The sequence below is a fragment of the Heloderma suspectum genome, chromosome 1, assembly GCF_057233095.1.
Source record: "Heloderma suspectum isolate Gila_16-S chromosome 1, 16-S_ref, whole genome shotgun sequence".
Lineage (NCBI taxonomy): Eukaryota > Metazoa > Chordata > Lepidosauria > Squamata > Helodermatidae > Heloderma > Heloderma suspectum.
This window is the reverse complement of record NC_139458.1, coordinates 137,506,833-137,519,695: the sequence shown is the minus strand read 5'-3', so window position 1 is coordinate 137,519,695 and position 12,863 is coordinate 137,506,833. Positions and strand designations below refer to the sequence as shown.

Genomic DNA, 12,863 nt, shown 5'->3' with positions numbered 1-12,863 from the left:
AGATGTTATGGCTGTCCTTATATATCCTGCACTGTTTGTTATTTTTATTTGAATTTTAATCTTTTAACTTTTTGTAATCCGCCAGAGAACATTTGTTACTGAGCACATTAAAAACACAGTAAACAAACTAACAAATAATATGTGTGAATTGAGAGAACAGGATTATATGATGAGTGTGCAGTAAATGGAAATCCGTGATGACCAAATCCTCGTATTTAACCTTTTAACTCAGACTTCTCTTTGGATCAGATGCCTGTTCCCAAACGTGCCTTTGTGCCCGTGGCTTTTGTGCGGCAGGCTGGGTGCAGTACGAGGATGCTTGCTATAAAGCCGTGATGGAACGAAAGAACTGGAATGAAGCTGAGGCAAGTGATGTGATGCCAAAGGGGTCAACGGGGGCAGAAACATGTCCTTGCAGTCAAAAGCTCCCCTTCCAGTAACATGACATCTAGTAGTAATTACTAGTGCTGTGCTGAGAATTTCTCCCACATTTTTTTGACCATTCTCATTCAATTTGATAGCAGAGGAATCGCTGTCAAAAAGAAGGAGAAGAAATTTTGGAGAAATTCCCATGGGTTGGGTTTTGGGTTCTTGTGCTTACTTTACTTATGAGGTGGCCATGGAGCTTAATTTACTTACGAGATGGCCGTGGACTATATGGAGATTCATTGTACAATAATCTCTGTGGCAGCCTGTGGCCTCCTCAGCTTTCCGCACTTCAATTCCCAGGTGGTCCCAGACATGGTCTGAAGCACATGAGACAGCTACCTTGAGGGGAGACCACCTGGGAACCACATGTAGCCACCTTGAGTTCTGTGATGGAAGAAAGGTGGGATATAAATGAAATAAATAAAATGATGTGGAACAGAGGCAAGAAAATGTGATGTCACAATTTGGGTAAGTAGTACTAGATGTTACAGAAGTTGGCGGGGAGTACTGACACACACCAGTCAGTTTAAATTAAAGCCATCATGAGGAAGACATCATGAGGTAATTCATCCCATGGGGCTTTTTCAGTTCAGGAACAGCAGGCGGCCTGGGAGGCTGCAGAGCAATGGAAAGATATGTAATAGAGAAAACGCACACAGCACCCTTGGCCACCTCACAGTGATTAGGGAAGCTCAAAAACCAAAACAAATTCAAAAGGAAGCCTCAACGCATTTGATACTGTTGCCACTTGCAGGAGCAGTGCAATAAAGGAAACCAAAAACCCTTAGGAAAAAAGAAAGAAGCTGTGCTACAGTCCTGCCAATAGCAAGTACTATCTGTGAGAAATTGTTGGGAGAGTTTCTCCTCCCCTAGGAGAAATTCAGTGAAATTGTCCCCCCCACTCCCCGCCATTTCTCTGCCCACAAATAGGCTGGAGAATTTTGAGAGGTCATTTGTGCACAGCTCTAGTAATTACTTGCGCCATGATGACAAAGCAGTCTGTGTCCCTGCTCACCACTACCCCCCGGGACACCCTGTGATGTGGAACAGAGGCAAGAAAATGTGATGTCACAATTTGGGTAAGTAGTACTAGATGTTACAGAAGTTGGCGGGGAGTACTGACACACACCAGTCAGTTTCAGCAGCGGATATACTTTTAGTATCACATTTAATTTAGATCTTAGAGAATAGAAGTGATCTCAGGCCTGAAACTGGCCAAATGTGGACCGCTGACTAGCAGATACTGATCTGGTTCACATGTAATGAGAAGCCACTGTGGGTGAATTTCTCCACGGGCCTTCTCATTGCAGTGGTGGCTGCCATTTTGAATATTTAGGGCATGGCAGAGCCAAACTGTAGCTTCTCGTTACATGTGACCTCGGCAAGGGTGGGTTGTTGGGGTGCTTGACAAGCCACCCATAACCCTAAAATAGCCCATGGGTTCTGGGTGGCTTGTCAACCACCCCAAAACCCACCCACGCTGGGTTCGCATATAACAAGAACATATGGTGTTCCCCTGCCATGCCCCAAATATTCAAAATGGCAGCCACCCTGAAAATAGTTCCAGTATCTGGATCTAGAGAGAAACCTGGGGACTAATAACTTCGGTAATTTAAAAAACCAAAAACAAAGGTAGCCATGCTGGTCCGTGAGAAATAAAAAGCCCAAATCCACAGTTGGGCAATACCTTTATTAGGAATTCTGGATGGTCCTAGTAAAGGTATCCAACTATGCATTTTGGTACTTTAAAGGTTGTATGATGATGAGGTTGCTAAAAACTTAATATTGCAATATTTGGTGTAGATTTTAGGATTTCAAGAAGTTAGAACTCAAGAAGTATGGAAAAAAAAGTGTTCTAGAATCCCAGAAACTACTAAAATAGAGTATTTGAAATAAAATGAGGAGCCACCTTTCTCAGAGGCTCTTTCTGCTTCCTCACCTGGTCTGGGGACCAGGAGCAGCAAGGCAATAGCCTCCAGGCCTGAAGTCTCTGTCCCATGCTGTTGTGCTTGTTGGTGATGCTGGGGGTGGTGGGGGTGGAATGAGTGAGGATTTACTCAGAAGTAAATCCTACTATGTTTAATGGGAGTAACTCCCTAGTGATTGTGTAAGTTTTCAGCCTAAGAGCATGGGTTATTATAGCCTACAGTACATTCCCACATTCTTCCTTGCCAGTGTGCCATGTTCAGTTTGCAATGAATTGGTAAATGGATAAGGTGCCATGCAGCTTTTGCTGGTCTCAGGCACTCCCTCCTCCCCATCTGGATTTGGGCCTGAAAGACTAAGGAAAAGTGTGGGTGCATGGAAGGTAAATTTTAAGAAAGCACAATTTGGGACAGTCCACAATTCTGTCCTGAAACCAAGCCAGAGGTTAATTAGCTTGCCCTCTATAGAATTTAAATTAAAATAATTATTTCTAATAATGCACATATATTTGCATATGGAAATTAACAAAGGCAAATTTGTGCAATTTTTTTTGTCCTTTGGGCCTGAACCCTGGATCTCTGAGGTACCTAGCACCACCCCTGTCAGCAGGTAAATTATTGTGTCCTGTTTCATACAAATAGGGCAAATCATCTTGCTTTCATAATAGGATTTCAAGCTTTCTAATGCTGAAAGCCAGTTCCCAGGGCTGTAAAGGAATACCTGGAACTATGTGAGCATTAACTATCTTGATTTTCATATCCTGAGTGGAGTTTTTGAGGGGGAGAGATTGCACAGATGCTGAGTTCTTCTGAAACAGCCATTTTGTGGAGAAATAAGAAGTAAACATGATGGTGAATTCCCCACAGATGGGTTGTCAGAGTTATGGCGAGAATTCCCACCTAGCCTCCATCCACAGCGCAGAAGAAAATGACTTCATTTTCCACCTGATGGGCAAGCCGCTGAATCACCTCGAGGGAAAGGCCTACTGGATTGGTGGTCATGACACTTTCAAGGTGTGTGCGTGCATGTGTGCGTATTCCTTAGCCTCTCAGAATAGACAAAAGATCAGTATAATCTTAACAACTGGCTCAGAAAGGTCCTAAGACCTACTGCACACAACCTCCAACTATTTCTCAGGGGGCTAACAAGACATATGAGATCTTATCCTCCTACCTACTCAGTCCTAATCTACAATACACTCAGTAGTGTTTCTATGAGATTGCATGTGGCCCTTGCATTTCAACCTGATCCTTTGCATGCTTATTAGAAATAAGTCTTGCTGAATTCAGTTGGTCTTGCTGCTCAGTAAGATTATAGCCTTGGGCCTACAAAGTAAGGTGTGTAAAGTTTCCATAAAGGATCTGTGTAAAGAATCCGGGAGGGGGGGATGACCTTCCCCACTGATGTACCCCTTCTTTGCAAGGGTTCTCCCAAAGGGAGCCTGGGGCGGCAGCCTAACCATCACCTAAACGCTCATTCTAATCTGCCCAGCTGGGGAGTTTGAAACCCTTCTATCCAAGACTCCGTTCTTCAGCCCAGCTCTAGGAAAAAATAAACAGAAAAGTGCTTTGCATTTATTTTCTCAAAGCCCAGAAGGCACACAACTTAACAAAATCATCTGAAGTCTCCTTAGAATGCTGGTGGTAGCTTAGCTACCATGCCGTGTTGTGTGTGGGAAAGCTTTGAGTGAGAAAGGGCTTTTAAAACAATGCAGCCAAATATCCCATTTTTAAAAAAATGTTTGTTTTGGAGGAAAAAGAGAAGGCAACAATCACACACACAGAAAATTCAATTAACCCCTGCCCCGCCCCATTAAGCTGATTCTCTTTATTTCTCTGATTTATAACCTGCCTTTCCACCAAGAAAATGACAATCAAAGCAGGTTCCATGTTACCTACTTGAGTCGACTCTTGGGTTTCAGAGCACATCAAGAGTTCCTTGTAGAGAGGATGGCCTGAGTGAGAGCCAACATTGGTCTCATTTGGTCTCCTGATAAGGTTGCTAGGAAGACAGAGAGTGAGAGCCAACAAGACTCATTTTTATGGGAATCTGATTTCAGTGAAAGCCTGCCCTTTACAGGACTGTTGTTTTGTTCAATAGTGAAATACTCTCCATTTCTGGTGTCAGTGGTCTAACATGGTGTCTAGACCCACCTTCTTTACAACCATAAACTTACATCTCAAAAGAGCTGGCTGGTTCCAACCAGGTGGGCAACTGTAGAAGAACTGGGCATGTAAATGTTTGCTGGAGAACAAAACATGAGATCTGGCCTATTCAGGCTTCCTGGCACAGTGCTGAAACCTAGATGCTCTAGGCAGCACGGCCGAGCTACAACAGAATGTAGGAGTTTGTCATTCTGGCATTCACAGAGGCAATTCCTGCTTGCCAAAGGTGAGTAGCTTTTTACAGGCATAGCACAATATGCAAATTCTCTTTCCGCTATTTGCAAAACTTGGCAAGCCATTTTTCCTGTGAATCTCTTAGCTTCAAGTACGGTCACTAACTCTGTGCATCTTTTCTTAGGAGGGAACCTTTGTGTGGACAGATGGTTCCGAATTTGATTATCAGACATTTCCTTCCAATCAGCCTGATGGACTGTCAGGAGAACACTACCTCGGGTCCTGGATTTTGCAAAATGGTGAAAAACATTCATATACCTATTAATGAACTCTTTGCCCCACAGTGTGCTGCATGGCTTCTGGGGGTGGAGGGGGGTGGCCCGGGGTTTACTCAGGCAACATGAATGGGAATGTGGCTGTGTGAGAGACAGTTCTGGCAACTCTGTGTGCGCATGTATATGTGAATATAATGACGGGGAGGGGAAGAGAAAAGAACACTGTGGAGAAGGTGGAACTCCTTCCCCCTCCTTCCCGCATCAAAGTTCTGTTCCTCCACATTGAATGCGTAAAACTAGGAGTGTTGCTAGGCACTTAAAGAGTCACAAATCTGCCAAAAAATTGCATCTATTGATTCTATGTTTGTATGCAAATGTAGAAATAATTAGGTTTATTTAAATTTCACAGGAGGCAAAGCCTGCCACTTAATTTCTCATTTGCAGCATGGGGGAAGAGGAGAGTTAACCCTTCCCTCCCCAGCTGCAGCCCCCCTTGAAAATCGCCCCTGCCTAGCAATTAAGTTGAGAAGAGACCCTTCCCTTGGCACCAGTGGACACTCAGGTCTCTGGAGAATAGATCCGGAAATATATCCATTGGTTTTATTTTCCCTTTTGTTATGTATGGCTCAAAACTGAATAAATGAATGAAAGACATGCATGTGCTATGATCCCTTCAGGGGCCAGATTGTGGCCCTAAGTTCATCGAAATTGTTGTTGTTGCTGTTGTTATATTGTGAACCACCCAGAGAGCTTTGGCCCCAGGGCTGTATAGACATGCAATCAGTCAGTCAATATCACTAATCCAAAGAAATCTGGGTCGCATGGCTGCTAAACCTGGACATTAAAACCAGGTTCTTGCTTGGTGGTTGGCCTGCCTCCCAAGGAAGATGGCCAGAGTTTGCTGGGGAGTATTTCATCAGCATTGCTCCGTATAAATTTCAGTAGGACATATTTGAGAGAGCATGGAAGAAATGAGCCGTGTGTGGAGGAAGGTGTAGCTCCCAGGGACCTAAGTGAACATGCAAGCGCAACTGACACCTCCTCTGCAAGCGATCATAGCCACAAAGAGACATGGGTGTCATGATCCCTTGTGGCAGACCAGCCTGGCGCTCTTTTGCTGAGCCATCTGTTGGAAGAACCTGCTCAGGTAAAGAGGATGCTGTCCTCTTGGCTTGAACCCTGGGCCATGGTTCAGTGGGGATGGTAGTAGAGACATCTGCATTTGCGGCTTGGTTGTCCCTACCTTTGCTCTGTCTCTTTCAGGATTTGTCACCTGGAATGACTATTCCCTTTCATGGCAATTCCCATCTGTCTGCAAATACAGCTTGGGAAATAGGTGAGTACTAGATTGACTCCCCTCAGAGCTGGATCTACTATTTCTACTGTTCTAAGGAGCTGCTTGGGTTGCATGAGCGCGCACGCACACACACACACACACACACACACACGGCTTCCAGCTGTAGCTTGCATAGAACTGCCTCTCTGGTTAGGAGAATAGGTGAGAAAAGACCCTCCAGGTTCTAGGGAATTTTCCCCTTCAGTCCCCCAGGTACACCTGACAGGTAAAGAGGGGGGTTGTAGCACTCTTGATCTCTCTTTTTACACTATTTCTGTGCTGCTTAATTGCTCTACACATGATACTGAGTGCCACAACCAGGGAAAGGTTCTGCATAAAAGCACCAGTCCAGCCCAGTATAATTTCCTTATTTAGCCGCTCTGATTGCCCATTCCAAAACACCCCGGGTTGGATCGAGACTCTTTCCCTGCAGATGGAAGAGCTCCTTCCATCGGCAGGAGGCTGGATCTAACGGAGGAGTCCTGCTGGCACAGGAGACGAAGTGGCAATCGTCAATTTCCCTTCTGCCTGCAGTCCTCTATGCCCTCTACCCTCCAAGGGTGGGGGACTCTCTGGAACACTGGGGGAGGCAGCACCGGGGGGGGGGGATGCAGAGGGAGGGGGAAATGAGCAGAGATCGCCTCCCTCCCCTTCCGGCAGCAGGAGCATTCTGAGCAGAACTCTGCTCCGGGAATACTCCGGAAAATAAGCTTGATCCAACCCCAGCAACATCAAACAGAGAGGCCTGGTCCATATGTAGCAACACACTAGGGACTGTTTACACCACGGGTTGTCAGGGGCACGTGGGAGCATTTGAGCCCACTGCCACCTGCCCACTCACCACTTCCACTTTGCATCCAGTTTCTCAGCAACCCAGAACACCAGGTTCACACGCAGGGCTGGCCCACCCATGAAGCAGGGAGAGGAACCCCCATCAGATGGTGGAGCGGGAGGAGTGCCGAATTGCATCCCGCTACTCCATTTCCCCATCCCCCTCCCCCCCGTCAGGAGGGCCCATTGCCGTAGCTTCCAACAGGTGCTCTGGAGAACCCCACCACCCACTTTCCCACCGTGGCATTTTTGCACAGCGAGAGACCAGCCGGTGGGGTTCTGTAGAGCAGCTGCCCGCCCTCTCCTTCCCCCACTGTGGGCGGCCGGAAGAAGCGCCAGCAGACTCTTGTGAGACCCACATGAACTCCTGTGTGGTGTCGCAAGACCAGCATGAATTCCCGTGAGAACACCACGGGGGCTTGCAGGGGTGCGATGCAGTGCCACATCGTCTGCCTCACCTCGGGCGATAAAAGACTTTGCACGGGACCTGTTCCCACATCACGACTGACAAGGCAGGAAGGGGCCGTTCCTGACACAGATGCAGAGTGGGAGCAGGGAGTGTGCGGGAGGCAGCGTGCTCCTTGCTCTCATGCAACTCCCGCAATTCATGGGTTAAACAACCCATGAATTTCCCTTATGGGGGAACCAGGTCTGTGTTTGAGACTGAGGTGCCAAGACGTGATTGGACCATGCACCCTAGAGAAAGGCACCAAGGTCACAAACCTACTTCTTTGGCCTTCTCCCAAACAGGCCAGATGGTTATTCCGATTGGGGGCTGGTTTAGAGTCATGCGATAGCCCTGAAGGTGAAAACCCCATATCCTGCTCCCTAAACCTGCTCACAGCAGCCAGTCTCCATAGCCCAGCGCAGGCATCAGTGAAGATTCCCTTTGCAGTCTGTCCTTTCCTTTGAGCCACACAGGTCTGTTAAATTGCAAGAGGGCCTTTCTGAGAAGCCACGTGTTGTCCTCTAAGCCTGAAGTCCTGTGTACACTTAGCTACGAGTACGTTTTTTTGAACACAGTGTGTGCGTGGGCGTGTGTGTGGGGGTTACTTCTGGGCAAGTATGCATAGGGATTCAGCTGCATGAGGCTCCTATGGTTAGCTATCAGGCTTCTCCACATGGGATTGAGATTAGCCATTCACAGAGATTTGCAGGTCCTTTATATGACATCACCTCCAGGGCATCTCCTGTGCTAAATGGCCTTTATCCCATTTTTTAAAAGATCAGACATAATGAACTATCAAATTACATTGCACTTAGTTCCTGTGAAAAGAGGGAATCCCGCAATAAGAGGAGCTAGGCCACAGCGCCATCTAGCAGCTGTGTCATTAAACATATAGAACACACAGATAAGGGGAAAAGGAGGGGAGGGAAGTGTGTGTAAAGGGAGCCCATCATGTTTCTGTATTTAAAACAGACGCAGAAAGCCCCGTTAAAGTTGTGGGATTTTAGCACATAGACTTCTAAGTTTTGTTGTTTCTTCTTCTTGTTTCTTTCCTAAGCTGCAGTAGGGGCTGTTCATCTAAATCGTCTACCTGCTCCTGTGCCTGCTCCTGATGGGAAACCACTGCCATGAAATAAGAAAAGATGCAGAAGATTATCTCCTGCTTTACTCTGTAATGTCACTTCTTACTCTGACAACCATCTTACCTTTGTCCTTTGCTTCTCCGCGGAGAATTGCAGGAGGGATTGCTCCTTTTGCTAGGTCCCTTTTCAGACATCCAGTTTCAATGTGGACTGAAACCCAGGTCTCTATAGGATATGGAGAGGTTTACACCACAAGGGACCCCTTAGAAACAGTCTTCTGACATTACTGAGAAAAACTGTAACACCCATCCACCCAATGCTGTTACTGTTTATCAGGAATACAGCATGTTACCATCTTGAGTTTGATCTCACAGCAACCTTATAAGGTAGACTATTGCTTACTCCTCTTTTGCAGAGGAGAATTTGGCAGTGAAAAAATAAGGATTTGCCCAAGGCTGCACAGGGAATCCCTAGCGAAGGGGAGACTTGAACACAAGTCCTTCAATCCAAACCCAAGTGTACCTCCCTAGCCTCCAGGGGATACTTTTTCCCAAAAAGGGTTATGTAAAGTATCACCCTCCATCTGCTTTTTGGAGAAAAATGACATTATAATAAATACAGCTTCATCTTGATAGGTTTTCCTGCTTACAAATGCCTATAGGTGTAGAAACTCAGAAGTAGGTCCCATTCAGTTGACTGGGCCTTACTTCTAGGAAAGCATGCATAAAATCATTCTGGCAATGATAGTGATAGTTACCAATCTCCCTCTCAAAGCCTTAAAGAAAGGGCCAAACTAGACAGGATGCTACATGGGTTACTTGATTGCATCTATTTTTAAAAATACACTGCGAGGGCGGGGGGAGTGGGGTGGATTGTCAAGATGATGGCATGTGGGGGGGGTCATCCAGGGTGTGGTGAGGAGGAAGGGGTTATCCCCCTCTTCACATGCTGTGGTACCAATGAAAATGCACAAACCCTCTGGTAGCTATTAACTATAAATAAAACCAAAGATGCTACTTTAAATGATGTGTTTAGCATGTCATCTAATTTGGTCCCAGGTTTGCAGTCACTCTTTCCCTGATGCCCTTCCCATATAAGTTATCTTTGTTTGAAGACCTTTGCATGTAGGAATGGCCATTTGCTTCCTTTGCCTTCTACCTTCTGCCTGTTTTCTGCTGCCTTTTTAGGAATGCCACCTTTCATTAGTAAAAGCCCAACAAGCAATTAACAACTCTGCTTCCATCAAAACGATCTTCTAACACAAATCAATAAAGGATGACTTTTAGCATTGCTTTCTCTGAAAAGTTCTTTTCTGTAAATGGAGCAGGAGGGGGAATGTCGCAAGACAAAAGGGGAATCAAACAGGTTCTGGGTGCTCAGCTGAAAAGCGTTAAATGTGCAGCCAGAAAAAAAATGGCTTGTGATTATTGGAGTTTTTGAGTAAGGGTGCCCAACTTGTTCAGTGAGGCTTACTCCCTGGTAGGTGTGTACAGGATCACCGCCATAGGCCAAGTAGGCCTGCATAGGGTTGTGTTGTTAATGTATTAAAGCTGCAATCTTGTACATACTTACTTCGGAGTAAGTCTCGCTAAATTCAGGAGGCTTACTTCTGAGTAGGCATGTATAGGGTTGAACCATAAATAATGTAAAGAAAATTATATTAAATGTTAATAAAAATTTGTCCCAGTGCTTTAAGAGCTTTTCTCCTTACAGGTGGACTAGAAATATTTTTAAAATGTTTTTAAACATTTTATTAATTTTTCAAATAAAAAGACGAAGGAAGGAAATTACATCAAGTCGGAGTCTAGTTTTTGACAGGGGGTTGTACATCTAAGATATTTTTCCACCCCTACCCCACCCCCCACCAAAACCAAGCCCTTTACTTTACAAGCAAAAATCTGGGTGGAAACCATTAGCTACTTGGATATTTTCAATATGGTTCTTTAGAACAGCAAATGATGTTTAGTCGCTTTTCCATAGTTTGAGGAAACCCTCAGAATATTTTATCTGAAATAAATAAAATGTTGCATTCAGTGGCCTGAGCCCTCTAACCCAGGACAGGAGCAGGTTTCTTTCTCATTGAGCAACTCACTGGGTCAAATGTTGCTTGTGGGCATTTCTTTGTTGTTTATTCGGTCAGTCGCTTCGGACTCTTTGTGACTTCATGAACCAGCCCACGCCAGAGCTTCCGGTCGGCCGTTGCCACTCCCAGCTCCCCCAAGGTCACCTCCAGAATATCATCCATCCATCTTGCCCTTGGTCGGCCCCTCTTCCTTTTGCCTTCCACTTTCCCTAGCATCAGCATCTTCTCCAGGGCATCTTCTAATTATATGGCCAAAGTTTTGCCTGTAATATCATTCCCGCAAGTGAGCAGTCTGGCTTTATTTCCTGGAGTATGGACTGGTTTGATCTTCTTGCAGTCCAAGGCACTCTCAGAATTTTCCTCCAGCACCACTGTTCAAAAGCATCTATCTTCCTTCGCTCAGCCTTCCTTAAGGTCCAGCTCTCGCAGCCATAGGTTACTACAGGGAAGACCATTGCTTTAACTATGCGGACCTTTGTTGTCAGTGTGATGTCTCAGCTCTTACCTATTTTATCAAGATTTGTCATTGCTCTCCTCCCAAGAAGTAAACGTCTCCATTTCAATAGTCGTACTGAGTCCCCTCTTTAAAAAGGTAAAAGGTAAAGGTGTCCCCAACCAGTCATGTCCGACTCTAGGGTGCGGTGCTCATCCCCGTTTCTAAGCCGAAGAGCCAGCGCTGTCCGAAGACACTTCCGTGGTCATGTGGCCGGCATGACTGAACAACAAGGTGCACGGAACGCTGTTACCTTTCCCGCCGAGGCGGTACCTATTTATCTACTTGCAATTTCTTGCTTTCGAACTGCTAGGTTGGCAGAAGCTGGGACTGAAGATGGGAGCTCACTCCGTCACGCAGCACTCGGGTCTCGAACTGCTGACCTGTCGACCTTCCAGTCTGGAGTTCAGCGTCTTAACCACTAAGCCACCGCGGCCCTGAGTCCCCTCTTTAGACTCTGATAAAGTCTAAAGTCTCTGATAAAGTTAATAATAATAAAGATAAAGTCTCTGATAAAGTTATTCATAACTACTAATATGAATAGTAGTTCATATTAGTTCATTTACTTCCAAAGGTAAGCCAGCCTTGCTGCCTTTGGGGGGCCCTTTTGCTCATTCTGCTGAGAGGGGCCCCAAAGTCCTGCCCTGACAGCACCACTGGTGGAACCCAGGAGCCTCAATTTGCAAAACATGCATTTGTTGAACAATCTGCCCTTTACTGAAAGGGGCTGATCAGACGCTGAACTGCAGACCAGAAGATGACCTTTCCTACTAATGCACCCTTTCTTTGCAAGGGCTCCCCACAAGGGTCCCTGGGGTGGCAACCTAACCCTCACTGAAACGCTCCTTCTAATCTGTCCAGCTGGGGAGTTCGAAACACTTCTATCAAGGGCTTCTTTCTTCACCCCAGTTCTAGGAAAAAATAAACAAAAAGGGGCTTTGGATTTACTTTCCCAAAGCCCAGAAGACCCACAAGATCATCTGAAGTCTGCTTAGAACACAGGCGGTAGCTTAGCCACCATGCATTGCTTTTAAAACAATGCAGCCAAACGTCCAAATACAAATAGTTTATTTGGGAGGGAAAAAAGGAAGGCAACAATCACATACAGAGAATGCACATTTAAAATCAAATCAATAAAGCCGATCTGATTTACTTTTTTATTCGCTTTATACCCTGCGTTTCCCCCAAGAAAATGGCACTGACTCAAAGCAAATTGCATACTTGAGTGGAATCTTGGGTTTCAGAGCACATGAAAGAGTTCCATGAGGAGGATGGTCTGAGTGAGAGGGAATCTTTAGACTCCTGATAAGATGTTGCCAGGACGATAGAGTGAGAAAGTCTCATTTGTATGGGAATCTGATTTCATTAAAAGCCAGCCCGTTACAGGAGACTGGCTGTTGTTTTGTCCAATAGTTTCTGGTGTCAGTGGTCTAGCCCGCAAACCAGACATTTACTTGGAGAACAATCCTATGCCCCTAGACAGCGTCTGCAGGGACATAGGATTGCATGTTTTCCGGGATCTGAGTTTGGAATCAGGGGTCTGACCTCTGAGCCCAGAAACTGTGCTTCCCCCTCCCCCACATAGCCAGCGTGGTTCTGGCTACATATCCATGCTTGGAAA

At 45.8% G+C, this 12,863-nt stretch overlaps 1 protein-coding gene across 6 annotated transcripts in view; it reads left to right on the top strand.

The window, feature by feature from the left end:
- LOC146358011 (lectin-like) overlaps positions 1-10,457 on the top strand; it is a 28,147-nt gene extending 17,690 nt beyond the window's left edge. For 2 of the 6 annotated variants that reach the window (XM_084859795.1, XM_084859812.1), the window contains exons 3-7: positions 250-365; positions 3,222-3,368; positions 4,879-4,993; positions 6,233-6,305; positions 8,642-10,456. In XM_084859795.1, the coding sequence (XP_084715921.1) occupies positions 250-365; positions 3,222-3,368; positions 4,879-4,993; positions 6,233-6,305; positions 8,642-8,696 (506 nt within the window). In that variant the 3' untranslated portion in view covers positions 8,697-10,456. Of the gene's footprint in view, positions 1-232; positions 366-3,221; positions 3,369-4,878; positions 4,994-6,232; positions 6,306-8,641 lie in introns of all 6 variants that reach the window. The other 4 variants (XM_084859806.1, XM_084859801.1, XM_084859789.1 and 1 more) reach the window with 3 other exon arrangements.
- The last annotated feature ends 2,406 nt before the right edge of the window (positions 10,458-12,863 follow it).